The sequence below is a fragment of the Oryctolagus cuniculus genome, chromosome 8, assembly GCF_051225735.1.
Source record: "Oryctolagus cuniculus isolate XC-2025 breed Fujian yellow rabbit chromosome 8, ASM5122573v1, whole genome shotgun sequence".
Taxonomy (NCBI): Eukaryota; Metazoa; Chordata; class Mammalia; order Lagomorpha; family Leporidae; genus Oryctolagus; species Oryctolagus cuniculus.
Window position 1 is genome coordinate 30601751 of NC_142874.1, and position 20262 is coordinate 30622012.

Genomic DNA, 20262 nt, shown 5'->3' on the forward strand with positions numbered 1-20262 from the left:
CCATCGGAACCTGCGTAAACAAGTATGCGCTCGGGGAGCCGCAGCGAGAGAGAGACAGAGAGAGACAGAGAGAGAGAGCGCGCTGACCCTGGGGCATGAGCCAGGCCGGAGGTCCGCTCGGCCCCACAGGGCGCTAGGCCCCCTGACGGGCTGGCCCCGCCCCGGGCGGCCGGCGCGGGCCAATCCGGGCGGGCCGCGGCGCCACGCAGCCTATCAGCGGCCAGGGCTCGCCGGGCGCTTCCGCGTTGGGCAGCTCGCCGGCGCGGGCCGGGCCGCACGCTCGGCCGCAGCCCCGCCTGGCCGCTGCGCGGGGCCCGGGCCACCGCCCGCCGGGGCCCGATGGCCTCGGAGGACCTGGCGGGGGCGCTGGCGGCCGTGCTGGAGGGCCGGGGGCTGCGCGTGCACAGCTGTGACTCGGGGCCGGCCGGGCAGCCGCGAGCGCGGCTGCGGACCAACGTCTCCTACGTGGTGCTGGCCGTGTTCCTCAACGAGCAGGTGAGCGAGCCCGCCGGGCCCTGCTGGGCACGAAGACACAACGGCCAGGGCCGGCGCCGCCTCGCGCGTGGCGTTCCCCAGTTCTGCAAAGCACTCACTCACGCGCGCCTCGCAGCCCTGTGGGTGGCCGGGTGCACAGAGGGCTGCGCCCTGGCCCTCGGTTCCTGCAGCACAGAGCTCCCCTCCCCCAGGCCCTAGGTGAGAGCTGGCTCCCTGGGACGTCTGAGGCGTGGCCTGCGCCCCCCCCCCCACCCCCGCCTGGTTATGGCACAAGGCAGGCTCACGCTCAGATCTGACCCCTTGTCGCTGCTCTGGGTCCCTGTTGTAGGCTGTGAGATAAGAATCAGAAGGGGCCAGAGCCCCAGGTGGACCTGCATGGGGGTGTTGGGGGGGATCAGAACCCAGACCCCAGAGTGAGGACCTGCCACTAGGCTGTGCACCCCATGGGGACGCAGGAGACACACAGTGACACAGTGGAGACACACACGCAGCCCGATCTTGACCCACAGAGAGCAGCTGGCTGCAGGCCCCCCGCCCCCAGGGAGGGGGTCTTGGGCAACCCCAGGGCAGGGAAAGGCCTGGCTGGCTGGCCTCTCCCGTGCGTGGTGGAGAGTGCCAATCCCCTCTCCCCTCAGGACGAGGTGCTCCTGATCCAGGAGGCCAAGAGAGAGTGCCGGGGGTCGTGGTACCTGCCGGCGGGGAGGATGGAGCCCGGGGAGACCATCGTGGAGGCCCTGCAGCGGGAGGTGAAGGAGGAGGCGGGGCTGCAGTGCGAGCCCGAGACCCTGCTTGCCGTGGAGGAGCGAGGCCCCTCCTGGATCCGTTTTGTGTTCCTGGCTCGTCCCACAGGTATGGCTCTCCTGGGGCAGTGCCGTAGCCGCCTTCCTCTGACTCCCCCCCCCCCCCCCCGTGGTCTTCCGGTGAGATGAGCCCACTCCCTAGCCAGCCCTGTGCTGACTGCTACAGCTCTGGCACTGGCAGACCCTAGCCTGGGGAGGTGGGAGTGGGGGAAGCTCAGCCCCAGCCCTGGCCCCGCTCGGGGTTAGAACCAGGGTGGCCTGCCGGGTCTGTGTCCTCTGCGAGATCCGGTGCTTCCTCCCACCCACACCACTGCTCCTGCCCCCACTCTCCCCTAGGTGGGACGCTGAAAACCTCACAGGAGGCCGATGCAGAGTCCCTGCAGGCTGGCTGGTACCCACGCAGCTCCCTGGCCACTCCTCTGCGAGCCCATGACATCTTGCACCTGATAGAGCTGGCCGCCCGGTACCGCCAGCAGGCCAGGCACCCTCCCGTTCTGCCCCAGGAGCTGCCCTGCAGTGTGGTGTGCCAGCGGCTCGTGGCCACCTTCACCGGTGCCCAGACGGTATGGGTGCTGGTGGGCACGGTGGGGGCGCCTCACTTGCCCGTCACGGCCTGTGACTTCGCCCCTATGGAGCAGAGGGGCGGCCTGAAGGTGGCCGTGCTGCGGCTGCTCCAGGAGTGCCTGACCCTGCACAGTTTGGCCGTGGAGACCAAGGGGCTGCTGGGGTTGCAGCACCTGGGCAAGGACCATGCCGATGGCATCTGCCTGAACGTGCTGCTGGCGGTGGCTTTTCGCAACCCGGGCATCCAGGAGGAGCCCCCGAAGATTCGGGGTGAGAACTACGCGTGGTGGAAGGTGGGGGATGCAGGCCTGCAGGGCCAGCTCCTCCAGAGGTTGCTGGACTGTTCTGCTGTCCCACTGAACAGATAGGTGCCCTCCCCGAGGGACGCGGAAGCCAGCAATCTGGGCTCATGCTGCATCGGCAGCAGAGGCTGCTCTGGGTCTCGGGGCCTGCGGGGAGCAGGCTACCACAGTGCATCAGAAGGGACAGTGCCTTCACCAAGCAAAGGGTCCAGAGGTCCAGGGCCCTGCCGCCAAGGGCACACGATGCGTCTCCCCCCCGGGTTGGGGAGGGGGACGCGGGAGCATCCTGGAGTCTCGTTGTTCTGTGTGCACCCCCACGAAGGCCCCGCCCTGGCCTCTGCGGGCACTTGGGGCTCCCAGGGGACCAGGAGGGCATCCCTTGCTGAGTAAACAGGTGTTGCCACCTGCCTTTCCTGCCCAAATGTCTGTGTGGGGAGGACACGAGGGGGCTGCTGCTGTGTGGCCCCCGGCTCAGCAGTGGCCGCCGCCCAGGCCTTTCCCTGACAGTGTGCTGGCACTGGCACCGGGCAGGACGTCACCGAGGGGACCACAGCCCCAAGGGAGGCTCAGCTATAACCCTGCGGGGTGGAGCAGCGGGCATCTGCAGAGAGCTGCCGGTGGGACGGGAGCTGTGAGTGGTGTCCCCGTCTCTGCCCAGCTCCATTCTCCTGGCCCGCCCTGGGCCGGATCCTCCACCGCCTGGCCTTTTCACAAGTCCGGTCCAAGCTGGAAACCCTTTTCTCCACTGCCCCCAGCCCAGGCCACCCATGGTGGGATTTCTTTCAGCTTTGCGAAAAACACAAGGGGAAAAACCACAGGGGACAAAATGTGCCACTGGCTGTGTTCAGGCCTGTGTCCAGCCACGCTGGGGAGGCCGGGCTGGATGGAGACCCCCCCAAGCCCCCAAACACAAAGTCTGTTAGATCATCACCGCTCCGACAGACATCACCACGCACGTCAACACGCGCCGTGCTCGCGGACACCGGGGCCCCCACCCCTCGGTGTCTCTGCCCCCGGCGGGCTCCCGGCCCTAGGTGAGGTGAGCATAAGAGACTACTGCGCAGCCAAGTCTGGCTCCTGGCAGGCGTGGGGGAGCGTCAGATTCGCATCGCCACAGCCTGTCTCTATTTACAGCCCCCCCTCACCCCCACCCCCGCCGCCCGGTGCTGGAAAAGGAATTTGTCTTCCTGGGGAGGTGGTGGGGGGAGCGGGAGATGGGCCCGAATTAGCAGCCGAGCCCTGGGCGGAAGGAGAAGGCTGGAGAGGAACACACACGCCAGGTCCACGCGATCACACCGTTTATTGCTGTACTGTCTTATAAAGACACCGCGCAAATGCCAGAGCGCACCGACAGAGGGGGCGCCCGCACACCCAGACCCCCGCCGACGGCCACGTGCCCGTGCAGGCACGCTCCCCCGGGGCAGCAGTGGGCGAGGCGGAGGTCACGGAGTTTCCTTCTCTTTCCTGTCACCTCCTGGCAACCTGCTCCTGGCTTCTAGAAGCAGCGTGGGCAGGAGAAGGAAGCGAAAGGGGCTCCGGCCTCCGCCTCGGCCTCCTCCTCCTCCTCCTCGCCCAGAAGCCCAGCCAGCAACTGCAGCCCCGTGTGAGGTAATGCCTGGCACCGCCCGCCCGTGTGCTCCTACAGGTCGAGACAGATTCGGCTCAGGCAGGGCGGCAGCCCGGCCGCGGAGGGCACGCGGGGAGAAGGCCACCAGACCCGGCTGCCACCGGCGCCTCGGCCCCTTCCCATCAGGCCTCCCTCGGCACCCTCAGCTCTCGGAGGAGGAGGGTGCACCCTCGGGGGCGCTGGGCGCTGGGCTGGAGGCTGCAGCGCCAGGCCCCACCTCCCTGGTCTCTGACCTCTCCGCCCAGGTGTTCTGGACCTGCCGAGACGGGTTCAGAAGGCGCCAGAGAGAAACCAGCTGGAACTGTAGCCTGGCACCCAGCTCCCCAGGCCCTCTCCCGCCCTGGCTGCAGCTGCACCAAGGTTCTCATTAGCAGCTGCCCCCGCCTGGGCGCGGAACATGCTTTGGGCATTTGCCATGGGGTGGTTGGGAATTTTGCAACCGTCTCCAGGACAGAGCGGGAAGAGGGGCTTCCTTGTCACTCGGTTCCTGCCCTGCTCCCGGGGTTAAGCCAGTGAGGCAGGAAAACAGTCAAGTCTCAGCAGCTGCTGGGGGCCCTGGCGTCACACGGCTCCCGACCCCATGCCTGGCCTGGCCTCCTGGCCAGCCCTGGAGCCAGCAGCTCACTCCCTCTCTTGCCCCTGGCATTGACTCACAGGGCTTAGCCCCGGGCACACACGGCCACTCCGGAGGATGATAGGCACACGACACAACAGGGTTTGGGGGCTCCAGGTGGAGTTCACCCAGCTCCTCCCGGGGAGGGGGGCCCCAGGCCTGCAAGCCGCTTCTCTCACCCCACAGCACCTGGGCCTGGGAGGCCCCCGCCCTGAGACCCGGTCCCAGTGTGGTCACCGGCCCAAGGCTGCCTGGGAGCCGCAGCCCCCCACCAAGAGGAGAGGGAGGCAGCGCTGGGGCAGAGGTGTGGACAGGAGTCTCCCGGCTCAGACTTGTCCTTCCGGGGGCGGGGAGAAGTTCAGGTGAGGACCGTGCGGGGGAAACTTGACAAAAGCGATGGCAGCCAGCTCCTTGCAGAACTCCTCCAGTACGACCACGCCCTGCAGGAGGGTCTGGTGGTCCAGCCTGCGGGGAGGATGGGGGGGGCAGGTGCGGGGAACGGCTGGGAGACGGCGGCACAGTGCCCAGGGGCCCGGGTTCCCGCCCCTACGGGAGGCTCCTCCCTGGGCACCCGCTTCTCCTGGGTACTTACTGCTCCCCGGGGCCCTGGCCCATCAGCTGCCTGCGCACCAGGAGCAGTTTGCCTGGGAACTGGGGTACCCTCTGAATCCTCTGCATCAGGTCCCCAATCACCTAGAGCGGACACCCCAGAGTGAGACGGGCGGGGCGGGAGGAACTTGTGTCTTCTACCAGCACTGGCAAGGGCGCCCCCTGCAGCGCGGCCAGTCCCCTGCTCTCCACGCCGCCCCGATGCTTACCCTGACGAGCACCGAGAACAGGCTGCGGCAGCCAGGGGCCAGGTTGACATAGGGATCCAGGAGGTACTCGTGCACGTGGGGGTGGGGGAAGAGGGCGAGCCGGGACAGGACTGACGTCACTTGCAGGTTCAGGCTGTACGGCTGCAGGGGACACGGCAGACGATGCCCGGGGCTGGCAGGGGTGCCGAGCGCTGCCGTGCTGCCCCAGCCAGGCGCCTGGGCAGTGGGAACGGGTGCGGGGGTGGGAGGCTCACGTGATGCGTATGTGTCACGGACTCCCCAGGGCCGAGAGCCAGAACGTGTCAGGGCGTGTAGCGCAGCACAGGCGAGACGGGGCTTCCCACCCGGGGAAGGGCTGGGGCTGGGGGCTGCTGCGGAGCTGAAGCCCCCCCTCCCAGTCCCACCCCGCTGTCAGTCCCTGCTCTCCTGGGGGCCCCGGAGGTGGGGGGGGGGGTGCCTGTTGCCTTACCTGATCCAAGATCCGGGACATTCGGTCAAACAGCACTCCGAGGAAGCGGCCCTCGAAGAAAGGCCGCTCGGGCTCGTGGGGGTCCAGGGGCGCGGGGCCCAGCGGCCAGCCCCAGGGGGCGACGCGGGAGCTGCACTCCTGAAACTGAGGCCAGGGGCAGGGCGGCTTGTGGAGCGGCGGGAGGGGCTCGGGGCTCCCTGGGGCAGAGGTCATCAACCCAGGCCCCTAAGGGCAGCAGGCGGGAGCCAGCAGAGCCCATACTCACCAGGCCGTACGCGTCGTGGACGTATGTGTCGTACCCGGTCTCCTCCAGGAAAGCTGAGGTCTTGGCCTCCTCGGGCACCAGGCACAGGAAGCTGAGAGACAAAGCTAAGGTGTGGAAGGCTCTCCTGTCCCCAGCCCGGGCCTTGACCCTGAGTGCGACAGGGGCTCCCTCCTGTCGCCTGCCCCGCTCCCCACCTGTTGACAATTTCGGTCACTGCCGTCTTGCCCTCGGAGTTGGTGGCCGGAGTGGGGCGGGCCCTGGCGGAGGGCTGGAAGCCGGAATCGGGGAAGTAGGGGTCTTCCTCCAGGTCCCTGTGGTCCAGGCACACCGGCAGCACCCGTGAGCGTGGGAAGGAGCGAGCCAGCCCCGGGGGTGTGCGAGGGCTGGGCCGGGCGGCACTTACAGTGTGTCCTCGTAGCTCTCGGGCTCGGGCGAGCCCCGGGCCACGTACAGACGGCCCTTGAGGTTGCGCAGGACCAGGCTGTGCAGCACCCGCTCGTGGGGCTGCTGCAGCAGCTCCTCAAACAGCCGCAGCGTGGCAATGCTGATCTGCGGAAGAGGCAGTCGCCAGGCCGGCCCCTCCCACCGGGCTTCCGGCGGGAGGGGGCCGAGGCAGGGGTCACTGTCTGGCTGGGCACCAAGGTGGCAGGTTTCAGGAGGAGAGGCCTGGCCCAGGCACCAGAAAGCCCAGGGAGGGCCTGCCTGCTTTGTCACTAACTTCACGGGAGATCTCCAAGGGCAAGCCACATGGACAGCTGTGAGCTCCCAGTGGCCAGAGCAGGTGCACACTATAGCGTGCAATAAAAAGTGTATGATATGGGCTGGTGCTGTGGCACAGTGGCTGAAGCCGCTGTCTGCAGTGCCCATAACCCACGTGAGTGGCTGGTTCGAGACCCGGCTGCTCCACTTCCCATCCAGCTCCCTGCTCATGCGCCTGGGAAAGCAGTGGAAGATGGCCCGAGTGCTTGGGCCCCTGCACCCACGTGGGAGACCTGGAGGAAGCTCCTGGCTCGCAGCTTCGGCCTGGCCTAGCTGTGGCTGTTGTGGCCATCTGAGGAGTGAACCAGCAGATGGAAGACCTCTCTCTTTCTTTGCCTGTCTCTCCCTCTCTGCCTTTAAAATAAACAAATCTTTAAAAAAAATAAAAGTATGCCACCCTACGTGAAACAAACATGGCTGCCAATCCTGTCACTGGTTTTGGGGGTGGTTCAGTCCTCGGAGGGAGACTCGCCCAGGAGCACTACGACGGCAGGGAGCACTCAGGGAGTTCTCCCCTCCCCTCCCCCGGCAGGCCAGGCAGCAGGCGGGGTCCAGGGCCCTCCCGCTGTTACCTCATCCGAGAGGTGGTCGCAGTGCCCGATGAGGTGGGCACACAGAGTGCAGGGGTCGTCCTCGGGGCCTTCGGGCTGCTGGTCCGTGCCCAGGAGGAAAGCCACAGCCTCCCGCAGCAGCGCCGGGGAGCGGAGCTGACGCAGCATGGCCGTCAGCAGGACGGTGGAGGTCAGGATGCTGCGCTCAGACCTGCGGGGAGCGGCCCCTTAGGCAGGCCTTCGGGGCCGGAGCCAGGCGGAGGGCGGAGCCGGAGGCGGGGGCGGTGCCACGCCTCCCTGGGGTGCTTACGTCTCTGGTCGCTGCCCCCTTTCCCCGCAGACACTGGGACGGAAGACCTCGCTCAGCCCGCGTGATATGAGCTACATACACATTGGGGTGCAGGCCTGGCCGCCGTTACCCAGCGCACTCCACAGACAGGACACTGGCCAAGGAGGGCCCTGCCCCCTTAGCAGGAGCCAGACCAGGGCACACCCAGGAGACCCGGACATAGCAGGAGCCAGACCAGGGCACACCCAGGAGACCCGGACATAGGAGCCAGACCAGGGCACACCAGGAGACCCGGACATAGCAGGAGCCAGACCAGGGCACACCCAGGAGACCCGGACATAACACTTACACGTGCAGGAGCTGGGGCTGTAGGGTCTCCACGAACAACTTCTCTGCCACGGCTCTGGCCAAGGCATCTGCAACCACCTGGGGGCCAGAAAGGACGTCTTGCACGCACAGCAGGTTCCCACTGAGGAACCACCGCCAATCCTACCGCAGCGCCAGACACGACAGGAACAGGGGCCCGGCCACCCAGCAGCCCCGCTTAGCTCCCGGAAACCGCGCGTGTGTGCGCCCAGCCTCTGCTCCACCCAGTACCCCGGGCCGGGGACAGCCCTGGCCGGGCCCCCATCCCCTGCTCACCGTCTGTGCCTCCATGATGAGGTGGTCGCAGTAATCAAACCAGCCCAAGAAGGCGGCCAGGGCTTCCTTGCCGGGGAAGGAGGCCTCATCAGACGGGGCGCTGGGCAACCTAAGGGACAGGGGGGCGGGGAGTCTGCCGAGCACTCAGGAGCTCCGAGGTGGTCCCCAAGGCTGGCCCCAGAGGCCAGGCCCCTTCTCCTCCCGCAGCGCCCAGCGTCGGTTCTCTGGGGGGGTTTTGTGGTAGGAGGCAGCGAAAGCGATGCTCCCCTGGGAGCTGAGAAGGGCCCAGCGGGAAGCTGGGGACTGGCGGGGGCTCCATGCCACCCAGGGACCCAGCCCTGCTGAATCAGGCGCTGCCCAACGCCGCCCCCGGCCAAGGACCCACCTCCAGCTGATGCCCTCAGAGGCGGCCACGTCTGCGGGGTCCAGGCAGGCGGGCATGGAGTGGTAGAGCCGGCAGAGGTGCTCGGCGATGGCGGGGCAGCAGGGGCTGCGCTGCGCCAGGTAGGTGGCCGCCGCCGGGGAGGCCACGCTCACCAGGAGCAGCAGGTTCTCCCGCGCCTTCAGGGCAACCCGACTCTTCTGGAAGACAGGGCACGCACTTGGACCCTGACGTCAGCCCCTCCCCGATGTCCTCCGGGCCCCGGCCCCCGCCCTCCCCAGGTCAGCACCTTGCTCTTGCATAGCCCAAGCAGTGATGTGATCAGGCTGTTCTCCCCCGCGGCCCCATCGGGCTCCTCGGCCTGCGCCCCACGGGGCTCGCCGTGCAGGTGGGGGGCCCCGTCGGGAGCCCTGCTGTGCGACGGGTCCTTGTCCCCGGGGCCGGCTGTGTCTCTCGGTGGGCCAGCTGGTTCTCTGGATGGCTTCCTCCTCCCTACCATCTTTTTACCCTGCCAAGGAAGTGGAGGTGAGGCCAGGCCTCCTGGGGTGCCCCGCCGAGCATGCAGGGTGGGCCTGCCGTCAGGGCCTCCGCCTGGGGCTGCAGGGGAAACTGCCCAGTGCCTCCCAGGGGCTCCCGGCCCTTCTGACTGTTGCTCACTTCCAGGATGTAGGCCAGCAATGCGGGGTCCTGCTGGATCTTGGAGCAGAGGACGCTGGTGAACTGCACCTCCTCCTTTTCCGTGAGGGACCCAGCGGCCGTCCCCCCAAGTCGGAGAAGTTTCTGGAAGACAGTGGAATGGAAACAGGGGGGACCAGGCTGGCAGGGAAGAGAGCGCCCCTCCCCACCGCGCGCGCACACGCGCACACACACACACACACACACCCCGCGTGCGCGCCAGGCTCCCCGAGCTCCCTGGCCCCTCACCTGCGTGTGCGCACGCACACACACACACACACACACACCCCACGTGTGCGCCAGGCTCCCCGAGCTCCCTGGCCCCTCACCTGCGCACGCGCACGCGCACGCACACACACACACACACACACACACACCCCGCGTGCGCGCCAGGCTCCCCGAGCTCCCTGGCCCCTCACCTGCGCACGCGCACGCACACACACACACACACACACACACCCCACGTGTGCGCCAGGCTCCCCGAGCTCCCTGGCCCCTCACCTGCGTGTGCGCACGCGCACACACACACACACACACACACCCCGCGTGCGCGCCAGGCTCCCCGAGCTCCCTGGCCCCTCACCTGCACGGGCCTGTGGACGCTGAGGTAATGCAGCAGCGGGTGCTGCACCTGGGCCAGGACCTTGCTGAAGAACTGGAACACCTGCTGCCGCATGCCCGGCGGGTACTGCAGGCCAGGGACAGAGCACCCTGTCACAAGGGAACCGTGGCCAGCTGCCGCAACCCTCCTCGGCCACCACACCCCCCCAGCACCTCCTGCCTGGCTGTGCCGCCATCACCGGGCTCTTCCCAGTCCCCAGGTTCCGCATCCCTGGATCCCACCCCCGGCAAAGCCAAACATCCTCTGGACTCGACCATCCCGCTCCTCCCCCACCAGGACTCCTGTTTCAATCAGGCCCAGCACACTTCCAGGACTCGGGACACCTTTGCTGGGGGGGGGGGTGCTGCCTGAGCGGAAGGGGGCAGAACCCCCGCCAGGTGCAGGCTCCTCCAGTGAGACAGCTCAGTGCCCATCCCCTGCCCCGAGCCAGGACTGCACGGAGCACAGGGAAGGCGGGGACGCCCGGTCCAGGGGCACCCGGGGCCCGCCCACCTCGGCCTTGCCCAGCGTGCACAGGGTCTCCAGGATCTTGTGCTGCAGCAGGTACTCCAGGCAGGGCCCAGCCTCGCCGGCGGCCGCCTGCTGCCCCTCCTCGTACACCAGGATGTCCAACATCTGCTTCAGCCGCCAGGGGATGTCCGTCTTCTTGGCCGGGGTATTCTCATCTAATGGAGATTCAGGCAACAGGGGGATGGGGGTAGGGTAGGGGTATGATGAGGGCCTCAAGGGCCGGGGAGGGGGCGGGGCGAGGGCAACCAGGAAGCGGACAGGTTCACAAGTTGCAAAAGGTGAAAGCCCTTTTGGGGGCCGGTGCTGTGGCCTAGCAGGTTAAGCTGCCACCTGCAATGCTGGAATCCCATATGGGCCCTGGTTCAAGTCCTGGCTGCTCCACTTCCCATCCAGCTCCCTGCTAATGGCCTGGGAAAGCAGCAGAGGATGGTCCAAGTGCTTGGGCCCCTGCACCTACATGGGAGACCTGGAGGAAGCTCCTGGCTGGTGGCTTCAGCCTGGCCCAGCCCCTGGTCATTATGGCCATTTGGGGAGTGAACCAGCAGATGGAAGATCTCTCTCCCTCTCTGTAGCTCGCTCACTCTTTTTCTTTCTTTCTTTCTTTCTTTCTTTCTTTCTTTCTTTCTTTCTTTCTTTCTTTCTTTCTTTCTTTTTTGACAGGCAGAGTGGACAGTGAGAGAGAGAGACAGAGAGAAAGGCCTTCCTTGGCCATTGGTTCACCCTCCAATGGCCGCCGCGGCCGGCACGCTGCAGCCGGTGCACCGCGCTGATCCGATGGCGGGAGCCAGGTGCTTCCTCCTGGTCTCCTGTGGGGTGCAGGGCCCAAGGACTCGGGCCATCCTGCACTGCACTCCCTGGCCACAGCAGAGAGCTGGCCTGGAAGAGGGGCAACCGGGACAGAATCCGGCGCCATGACCGGGACTAGAACCCGGTGTGCCGGTGCCGCAAGGCGGAGGATTAGCCTATTGAGCCACGGCGCCGGCCTTCTGCCTTTCAAATACATAAAATAAATCTTAAAAAGAAAAACCCTTTGGGGTAAGGCCCAGGCCATGAGCACATGTGCCTGCCAGCCCACACCTGCTCCCCCCAGGCCTGCACCTGTCTGTTCCGGACTCACAGTGGGCAATGCTGCTTCCCGCATTACAGGCCGTGGAAGAGCCCTGCCCACACAGCAGTTGGTAGGGCTTCCCTAGAGGAAGCTTTCCTACTGGGGACAGGCCGGCCGTGGGCACGCCCCAGGCCCAGGTTCCCGAGCAGGCAGCCTGCCTAGCCCTCACCTGCCCCCGCCTCTGGTCTAGGGAACATCGTGAAATTAAAGGCCTGTCTCTGGGCGAAGCCCCAGGTGGCTCTGAGGCAGTTCAGGATCTCCCGGTGGACAGTTAGGTTTGCCCCCTGGGGAAACGAGGCCAAAGGTGGAGAAACTGATATTTGGCACCATTGCGGGGGTGGCTGCTGGCACCTAGTGGGCAGAGACAGAACTGCTGCTTAACTGACTACAACCCAGAGGACCAAGAACCTCCCAGCACTGGTACCCGTAGCACCGGGATGGAGGAGTCGGGTCTGCCAGGCGCTCACAGCATCCCTCCCCATGTCCACAGGCCACATTTCAACTCTGTGGGATTCCCAGGTTAGAAAGAAGGCCTTTAAGAAAGGCATAGGCTGGGGGCCGGCGCTGTGGCGTAGCAGATAAAGCCACCACCTGCAGTGCAGGCATCCCATATGGATGCCGGTTCGAGACTTGGCTGCTCCACTTCCAATCCAGCTCTCTGCTGTGGCCTGGGAAAGCAGTAGAAGACGGACCAAGTCCTTGGGCCCCTGCATCCATGTGGGAGACTTGGAAGAAGCTCCTGGCTTTGGATTGGTGTAGCTCGGGCTGTTGCAGCCATCTGGGGAGTGAACCAGCAGATGGAAGACCTCTCTCTCTCTCTCTCTCTCTCCTCCTCTCTCTGTGTAACTCTGACTTTCAAATAAATAAATAAATCTTAAAAAAAAAAAAAAAAGGCACAGGCTGAGGCCCAGCGCCGTGGTCCAGTAGGTTAAGCTGTGACACCGGCATCCCATATGGGCGCTGGTTCAACTCCCAGCTGCTCCACTTCCAATCCAGCTCCCTGCTAATGTACCTGGGAAAGCAGTGGAAGATGGCCCAAGTGATTGGGCCCCTGCCACCCATGTGGGAGACAGGATGAAGCTCCTGGCTCCTGGCTTCAGATCAGCCCAGCCTTAGCTGTTGTGGCCATTTGGAGAATGAACCAGCAGATAGAAGACTTCTCTGTCTCTCTCTCTGCCTCTGCCTCTTTGTAACTTTGCCTTTCAAATAAATAAATAAATCTTAAAAAAAGAGGGAGGAGAAGGAGAAGGAGAAGGAACAGGGGGGGGAGGAGGAGGGGGGGAGGAGGAGGGGGGGAGGAGGAGGAGGGGGGGAGGAGGAGGGGGGGAGGAGGAGAGGGGGAGGAGGAGGAGGAGGAGGAGGAGGAGGAGGAGGAGGAGGAGGAGGAGGAGGAGGAGAAGGAGAAGGAGAAGGAGAAGGAGAAGGAGAAGGAGAAGGAGAAGGAGAAGGAGAAGGAGAAGGAGAAGGAGAAGGAGAAGGAGAAGGAGAAGGAGAAGGAGAAGGAGAAGGAGAAGGAGAAGGAGAAGGAGAAGGAGAAGGAGAAGGAGAAGGAGAAGGAGAAGGAGAAGGAGAAGGAGAAGGAGAAAGAAAGAAAGAAAGAAAGAAAGAAAGAAAGAAAGAAAGAAAGAAAGAAAGAAAAGCAAGGCATAGGCTGGATTCAAGCCCAGTCTGAACTCCAGATGGAAAGCTAAGGATACGGGACACGGTTACCTGGCAACCAGCCTGTGTCCACACCACAAACTGACTACCAGGTGGCCAATCCGACTCCAGCCCTTCCCTCGGGGATCCTGATGGGCCCAACCTACCCGAGATTTCGACCCTCTGATCCATCCCAGACCTCTTCAAGGGACCTGAGGGTGGCTCGGGGAAAGGGGGACTTGCCACACTGCTTTTCATCCATAAATCTGGGAGGAGTGGGCGCCATGGTGCAGTGGGCACCCTCATTCCATGTTGCAGGGCTGGACCAAGTCCTGGCCACTCCAGGCTTCTAAGCCAGCTTCCTGCTAATGTGCCTGAGAGGCCACAGATGTGCTTAGGTTCCTGCCACCCACATGGGACACTCGGATGGAGTTCTTGGCTTAAGGCTTTGGCTTGGACCAGCGCTGGCTGTTGTGGGCACTGGGGGAGAGAACTAGTGGATGGAAGATCTCTCTCTCTCTCTCTCTCTCTCGTTGTCATTATGCCTTTCTAATAAATAAAGCAATCTTTACGTAGGTTAGCAAACTGCCTGTAAGTGAGCAGGACTTCTCGGAGTCTGACCACCTGGGGGCTCCACCCAGCTGTTAGCTGGGGTGCCAGGAGCCACCTCTGCCTTCCTGTCCCACTCAGCCCTCACACCTCGTCTCTCCCTCGAGGTCAGGGGGAGGCCAGCAGCTAAGCGATCAGGAACCCAGCAGGCCCCGGGCTGTGTGTTTCTCCTGACTGGGGCACCCGGCCGGTGAGGCGGCCGGCGCCTCCCTCCTCGCTGCGTCCTCGGGGCCCACCTGTGCTCTCGAGGTAGTAGTGGGTGATGCCCTTCCAGTGCTCCACAAAAGCCTGCAGCAGGTCGATGCTCGGCTCCCGCTGTGGAGAGAGCAGAGACGCCGCGTCAGCGGGGGCGCCCAGGCTACAGGACCTGCTGTCCCTGGCCCTCATCAGAACAGACACCCCACGCGCCCACCAAGGATCGGGTCGGGCAGAGGAGGCACTCCGTGCCCGGGGTTTCCAAGGGAAGAGCAGCACACCGTCCCCGAGCCTCGGGGGCTCCGTCTCTGCACCTGGCCAAGGACTCCCCAGACACCCCTCCCCTCCTCCCCGGCTCGGCCGCCCTCTCTGTCCTGGAGGGGTTAAGCCTGGTTGGGGGGAAAACAGATGGACATAGATCAGAGTGGGGTCATTCTGCAACAGACGGATGTAATAGGGACACGAGAGTACCCCCCCCCTTCCCAAAGAAAAGCGCCATCAAAGGGATACAGATGGAAGACGAGGCCAAGACAACGCTTTCGGGTCCCCCTCGAGCTGGGCCTCAGGAGATCCACGTTCAAGGCCACAGCAGGCTCCTGTTCAGCCAGATACCCAACATTAGCCCAGTAGTAAGGGTCTTCCCAAGCCTCAGGCTGCGCCCCACGCCCTCCTCAGCCAGCTCTCAGCCACTCTCCCTGCAAACTTCTCCCAAAGAAAGGCCGTTCTCCCTCCTTATCGAGTCAATGTTTACAGGAGAAAAACGCATCATCAAAAGGTCCCGACCTCCAGGTCTTTGTGCAGGCGCTCGTCTGCCTGGGGTCGGGGAACCCTGTGTCCCCTGACCGTGTCCAGGACCCTGAGAGTGGCCAGCGAGGCCAGCAGAGGGGGCTCTCTGCGGGGACCCGTCTGCACACACATCTCTCTCCAGCCTCAGCTCGGAGCCCAGTAGCTCCTTGGCGACAGCCGTCAGCGTCATCAGTGCCTACCAGCCTTGGAGAACTGGAATCCCAGCGAACAAGCCAACGGGATAAGCCAAGCGATGGAGACGGAGCCATCGGGAAAGAGGGCCAGGACAGACTCCCCTGGGCGCCTGCCTGAGCCAACACTGGCAAGGCAGAGGTGGCGGGCTGGTGGGAGGCAAAGACGGTGCCTGCAGGGGCACCTGGGGGAAAGGCGGGCTGAGGGATGCCCCCCCCCCCGCCGCCCGTGCCAGGCCAAGCTGAGAAGTCTGGATGTTGGTTCGCAGCTGTCAGGGAGTGGGTCGTTACCATGAGCAGTGTTTTAGAAGACTCATGGGTAGGAGATGCGTCTAAGGCAGGAAGTGCTTAGAAGGCCATGCACTGCGACAGGGGAGGAAGTGAGGACAGTCGAGACTCTGAGACCGTCCCCTCTGCTGGCTGCTTTCAAAGTTAGGTGCAGGGACCGCAACGCTTCCCGCGGCAGTATGTCCCACGCGCCGCCGCTGCAAACACTCCACGTGGGGTGATGGGGCCCCTCCCCCTAACACGGCTATATGCAGTCTGTCAGACCGCCCCACACCCAGAGAACACGCACTAACGTTACAATTCCCCAGGACACTCATTCATCCCACAGCTGCTTGTCTTGGAGAGCAGGTGCCTCACTTTCTGAGTTGGGGTCTCCTCTGGCTACACGCCCCACTCACAGTCTCCAGAAACCTCGAGCTGGACTTCAGCCCAGTAGGGGCTGGCACTGTGCCACAGCAGGTTAAGCTGCCACCGGCCACCCTGACATCCCACACGGGCGCCGGTTCAAGTCCCGGCTGCTCCACTTCTGATCCAGCTCCCTGCTCATGCACCTGGGAAGGCAGTGGAAGGTGGCCCAAGTGCTTGGTTCCCTGCACCCACGCGGGAGACCTGGCTGGAGTTCCAGGCTGCTGGCTTTGGCCTGGCTCAGACCTGGTGGATTCAGCCATTTGGAGAGTGAACCAGCAGATGGAAGATCTCTGATTCCCCCTCCCTCTCCCTCTGTAACTCTGCCTTTCAAGTAGAAAACGAATCTTGCAGCAGGCAAAGGAATCGAGGCGGAAGGCGGGTCAGCCAGCACTCAGGCTGTGAGAGGAAAGCAGGACACTGTCCCCTCCTGAAGCCACTGTCACTCCAGACCAAAGCAATCGCACCAGACGATGATAGCACTTTTTAGAAGTGCAGTAATATATTCTCTGCTATGCGGCCAAAGACCCCAGGAAGCAGGTGTAAGATGGCTCGCTGGGGTGGCCCCCCTGGGGAGAGACCCAGACAGCACACAGGGAGACAGAGGAAATGGGGAGGGGGCTGCCTCTCCTTCCCATCACTGGACACCAGGCCTCCTCAGCTGCCTCCACTCCCTCCTGGGATGAAGACCCCCGCCCCCACCCCCCACCCCGCCCACCACCTCCTGGAGCTTTCCCGGAAGGGCCAGTCCTGTCCATCAGATCCCTAAGATGGCTGTTAGTACAGGGGCCATGGAGAAGGGGAAATAACAATTATTTTGGCACCTACGGCAAGGTTTGGGTTTTCTTCACCATGTGCCCAAGGCTGAGCTGAGGGGGGTCTCACACAGAGCCGGTTAGGGGAGAGGGGTGCTGGGAAAGATACAGGCTTGTCTGGGAAAACGTGGTTCCCTCAGCTCTTCCAGGAGGGGCTGCGAGATGGGTGCTTTACTGGGAGCACACCCAGCCCTCAGAGGTGCCGACCTGCCCCCCCCGCTCTGTGAACGCAGCCCAGGGAGCCGCTGGGACCAGCACTCAGCCCCCAGTGCAGTGACGGAGTGGGGCAGATCCTCAACACCCCCCCAACACACACAGACTCACATCCACGCACGTGCGCGGCCACCAGCCCCCCGCCTCTCCCTAACTCAAGGCCACCTAGCTGGCACCCGCGTGCAGACCCCGCAGAGAGCTGTCCCGGCCCGGGCGCCACGCCACCCCGCGCCCCCACAGCCAGACAGGACTGAGAGGCCGGCCTGCGCCCCAGGGCCGTCTCGGCGGGGTCTGGGGGCGCAGGGCTAGGGCAAAGGAGGCCCAGGGAGGCGCAGAGGGGGTGGGTGGTCGCTGCGTGGCCAGCGGGCGCCCGGGCGGAGGAAGCAGGAAGAGGAAGCAAGGTGGGGACAGGATCTGGGCAGCCGGGCGGTCAGCGCGGTATCCGGGGAGTGCGCGCCGCCCGGAGGAGGCGACCGGAGCCCTGCGCCCCAGGGCGCCCGGCCGCAGGCGGCCGGAAGGGGCGCCGCGGCCCTCGCCAAGCCGGGGGTCCCCCGCCCGCCTGCCCGCCCCAGCTCCGCGCCCGCCCCGGCCTCCCGGGCCTCACCGCCCCCACGGCCTCCTGCAGCAGCGCCCCGAGCCGGCTCAGCATGATGGCGGCCCGGCCGGCTGCGGGCGGCTCCGGGCGGCGGCGGCGGCGGCGGCGGCGCTCGCGGTGCGGGAGGCGGCCCGGGCGCGGCGGCGGCGGCGGCGGCGGCGGCGGCGGAGGCGGGGCCGCTCGCTGCGCCCCGCCCCGGTGGCCGGGTCGGGCCTGGCCGGGCCGGGGGCGCGCGCGGTGCGCGGAGGCCTGGTGCCGAGGGCCGAGCCCAGGCGCGCCGGGCGCCCTTTGACAAGGATTCTCGGTGCGTGGAAAGTTTGTGAGCGCCAAGCCTCCACGCCCCCTCCTCGTGCCCAACACAGTGCTCCTTGCACGCAGGCGCTGCGCGTGGGCTCCCAGAGGGGCCTTAGCCGGGATGCGTGCTGAGGACGCCCCCAGCCCCGAAATGAGCATGCAAAGAGTATCAACTGGCGAGCGCCCTGGCCATGGGTTACGTGGAGTCCACGTCGAGACGCGGGCAAACCGGATGTATTGGGTTGAGTAGTGTGTTGTTGAGTCAGCTTTTCAGCTTTCCCAGTGGCTGTCTGGACACGTTCAGGCCCAAGTGGCCTCTGGGGGCCCGGGAGACAGCCACAACCCAGCCCCTGGTACCTTCAGAGGCACAGGCAGGGCCCCAGCAGGAGGGCCAGCCATGGGAGGGGGCTGTTAGGCCAACTGTGTAAGGAGAAAGGAGGGGAAGAAGCGACCCAGGAAGGTGAGAGCCCAGCAGTTCTAGCTCCGTGCCTCCTCCCGGGGCAGGGATGCAGCCCAGACGATGGAACCAGTGTCTTCCGCCCTGGACTAAGAGAAGGGAGCTCATAGCCCTCTACTCAGCTTCACTTTGCAAAAGTTATTAAAAAAAAAAAACACCAAAAACAAGACGTGTTCTCCAGGAATTTCTTTTATTTATTTGAGAGGCAGAGACAGAAAGAGAGTAAGCAAGAGAGAGAGGGCTAGAGACCTCCCATCTGCTGCTCCACTCCTCTGATTGTCCGCAAGGCCAGGGCTGGGCCGGGCTGCAGCTGGGAGCCGGGGACACATCTCCGTTGCCTCCCAGGGTCTGCAGCAGGAGTCAGGCAGGGAACCGAAGCGTTCTCGTGTGAGCTAAATGTCCACTCCCTTAGATATTATATATAAAGCTCAAATAGAAGGCAGCGTACACACTCATCCGTGTCCTATGGCGAGAGTGCTGGACATCAGGGACACTAAATTCTGCCGACAGGCTAGGGCGCTTGAGGAAGGGCCTTGGAAGAAAGCCTGTGCGATCAGCTGGAAAGAGGGGGAGGGTCTCGCAGGGTAAGCTCTTAGCACTGATTGGAGCAGAGGGCCCGAGCCCCCTGTCTGTCTGCAGGAGGCCAGGGAATGAGTCTCCTGGGGCTCCCCGTGTGTGAATCCAGCCGCCCTCGGCACTGTGCCACCAAACGCACCGAGGCATCAGGTGCTGTGCTGGGGTCAGGGCTGCTGTCCCGTGACCCCTGACAACAATGTATCCACCAGCTTCTCTGTTCTCCTCCATCAGTCTCCACTTATGCCAAAACTCAGCAGGCAAATGTATTCCAATTGCTGCAAGATTGACTTAAAAAGAGACACAGGCTTGGGGTGCACTGGGCTGCACGGCCTCACAGGTCTCACGTCTGCGTGCCGCTCGCACCCTGCCCACACCTTGGCTGTAGGGACCACGAGCTGCCTTGTGAGTGCGCCAAATTCTCCGGAACCTAAATATCCTTTAGGCTGAGGGTCACATCTGCACCTGCCACACATATTTTCCAGTGAAGGGGCAGGCATTTGGCACGGTGAGATAACTGTATACTGTCTGGGTTCCCGATCCGGCTCAGCTTCCTGCGAACGCGCACCCCGGGAGGCAGTGGTGATGCGGTTCCTGCCACCCACGTGGGAGACCTGCTGGAGTTCCTGGCTGCGGCTTTAGTCCCTAGCTCGGGGCCTGTGCTGGTATCTGGGATGCAAACCAGTAGCTGAGAGCACACTCACTCTCAATCCCCTTCAAATAAAAAATCAATCAAATCTGAGAGGTCCTTAGACCATGGTGCTTATTTCTTTTAAGAATTTTTTAAAAGAATATTTATGTATTTACTGGAGAGACACAGCCCCCATGTGCTGGTTCAACCCCACCACCACCACCCAGATGCTTGCAAGGACCAGGACTGGGCCAGGATGAAGCTAGGAGCCAGCAGTTCAGTGCGGGTCTCCCGCCTGGGTGGCAGGAACCCAGTGGTCCGAGCCAGCACCCACTGCTCCCAGGGTCTCCACTGGCAGCAGGCTGGTGTGAGGAGTCAGAGCTGGGAATCCATCCCAAGCACCCTGATGTGGGGTGTGGGCGTCCCACTAGAACTCAAACCAGGCACCCTGATATGGGGTGTGGGCGTCCCACTAGAACTCAGACCAGGCACCCTGATGTGGGGTGTGGGCGTCCCACTAGAACTCAAACCAGGCACTCTGATGTGGGGTGAGGGTGTCCCAGCTGCAGGCTGGAGCCCTGTCCCATGTTGCTCTGGTCTCAGCTGAGAGGGTTGGAAAGTCATCTAGGGACATGGCTGAGGCTGTAACTAGAACACCCTCGGCTCACCTGCTCCTCTGACGGACATCTCTGCACGTTCCCCGGGGAAGGCCAGTCCCTCCCTCCCAATCACCCACAATCTCCTCCTGATCTTCCAATCAAATCGGCACTCCCTGGACACACAGCTTCCTGTGTGGTCCCCTTGGAAGTCCTCGCCGAGCCAGCCACGACCAAATCTCAGCTCCTCCCGAGGCCTGCCCTGAGCCCGCTGTTTCCCCCAACGCCCCTCCTCCATCCCTCGGCGTCCCCTGCCTGCTCCGTGACCACCAGCTCACCACACACTCACATTTCTCTGTGTGGCCTCCTCATGGAATGGAGAGGGCCCTGGGCCCCGTGTGCCGCTGGGCCAGACGTTCATGAACTTGACTGCCATGGGGCAGCCTTTAGGCCTTGGTGGAAGACAGAAGCAACCTGTCCTGTCC

The 20262-nt window shown here is 64.2% G+C and overlaps 2 protein-coding genes across 2 annotated transcripts; one reads left to right on the forward strand and one right to left on the reverse strand.

The window, feature by feature from the left end:
• Positions 1-223: 223 nt before the first annotated feature.
• On the forward strand, positions 224-2569 carry NUDT18 (nudix hydrolase 18). The gene is made up of 3 exons (XM_070047329.2): positions 224-495; positions 1131-1344; positions 1632-2569. Exons 1-3 carry the CDS (start codon positions 340-342, stop codon positions 2225-2227), a joined length of 966 nt encoding a protein of 321 aa, XP_069903430.2. The 5' UTR covers positions 224-339; the 3' UTR covers positions 2228-2569.
• An 873-nt stretch (positions 2570-3442) lies between these two features.
• On the reverse strand, positions 3443-17396 carry FHIP2B (FHF complex subunit HOOK interacting protein 2B). Its single transcript, XM_070047327.2, has 17 exons — positions 17236-17396; positions 13975-14053; positions 10366-10538; positions 9835-9939; positions 9234-9356; positions 8866-9084; positions 8580-8776; positions 8195-8303; positions 7902-7978; positions 7285-7474; positions 6357-6502; positions 6148-6264; positions 5954-6044; positions 5689-5832; positions 5220-5360; positions 4994-5094; positions 3443-4866 (listed from the first exon to the last, which is right to left on the reverse strand). The coding sequence occupies exons 1-17, from the start codon at positions 17278-17280 to the stop codon at positions 4728-4730; spliced, it is 2196 nt and encodes a 731-aa protein (XP_069903428.2). The 5' UTR covers positions 17281-17396; the 3' UTR covers positions 3443-4727.
• Between the last annotated feature and the right edge of the window lie 2866 nt (positions 17397-20262).

Coding starts and splice junctions, on each gene's coding strand:
- NUDT18 (XM_070047329.2), top strand. CDS start 340: ATGGCCTCGGAGGACCTGGCGGGGGCGCTGGCGGCCGTGCTGGAGGGC. Junction 496..1,130: donor CCGTGTTCCTCAACGAGCAG/GTGAGCGAGCCC, acceptor CTCTCCCCTCAG/GACGAGGTGCTCCTGATCCA. Junction 1,345..1,631: donor GTTCCTGGCTCGTCCCACAG/GTATGGCTCTCC, acceptor ACTCTCCCCTAG/GTGGGACGCTGAAAACCTCA.
- FHIP2B (XM_070047327.2), bottom strand. CDS start 17,280: ATGCTGAGCCGGCTCGGGGCGCTGCTGCAGGAGGCCGTGGGGGCG. Junction 10,539..13,974: donor CTACTACCTCGAGAGCACAG/GTGGGCCCCGAG, acceptor AATCTCCATTAG/ATGAGAATACCCCGGCCAAG. Junction 5,833..5,953: donor TCCACGACGCGTACGGCCTG/GTGAGTATGGGC, acceptor CCCTGGCCTCAG/TTTCAGGAGTGCAGCTCCCG.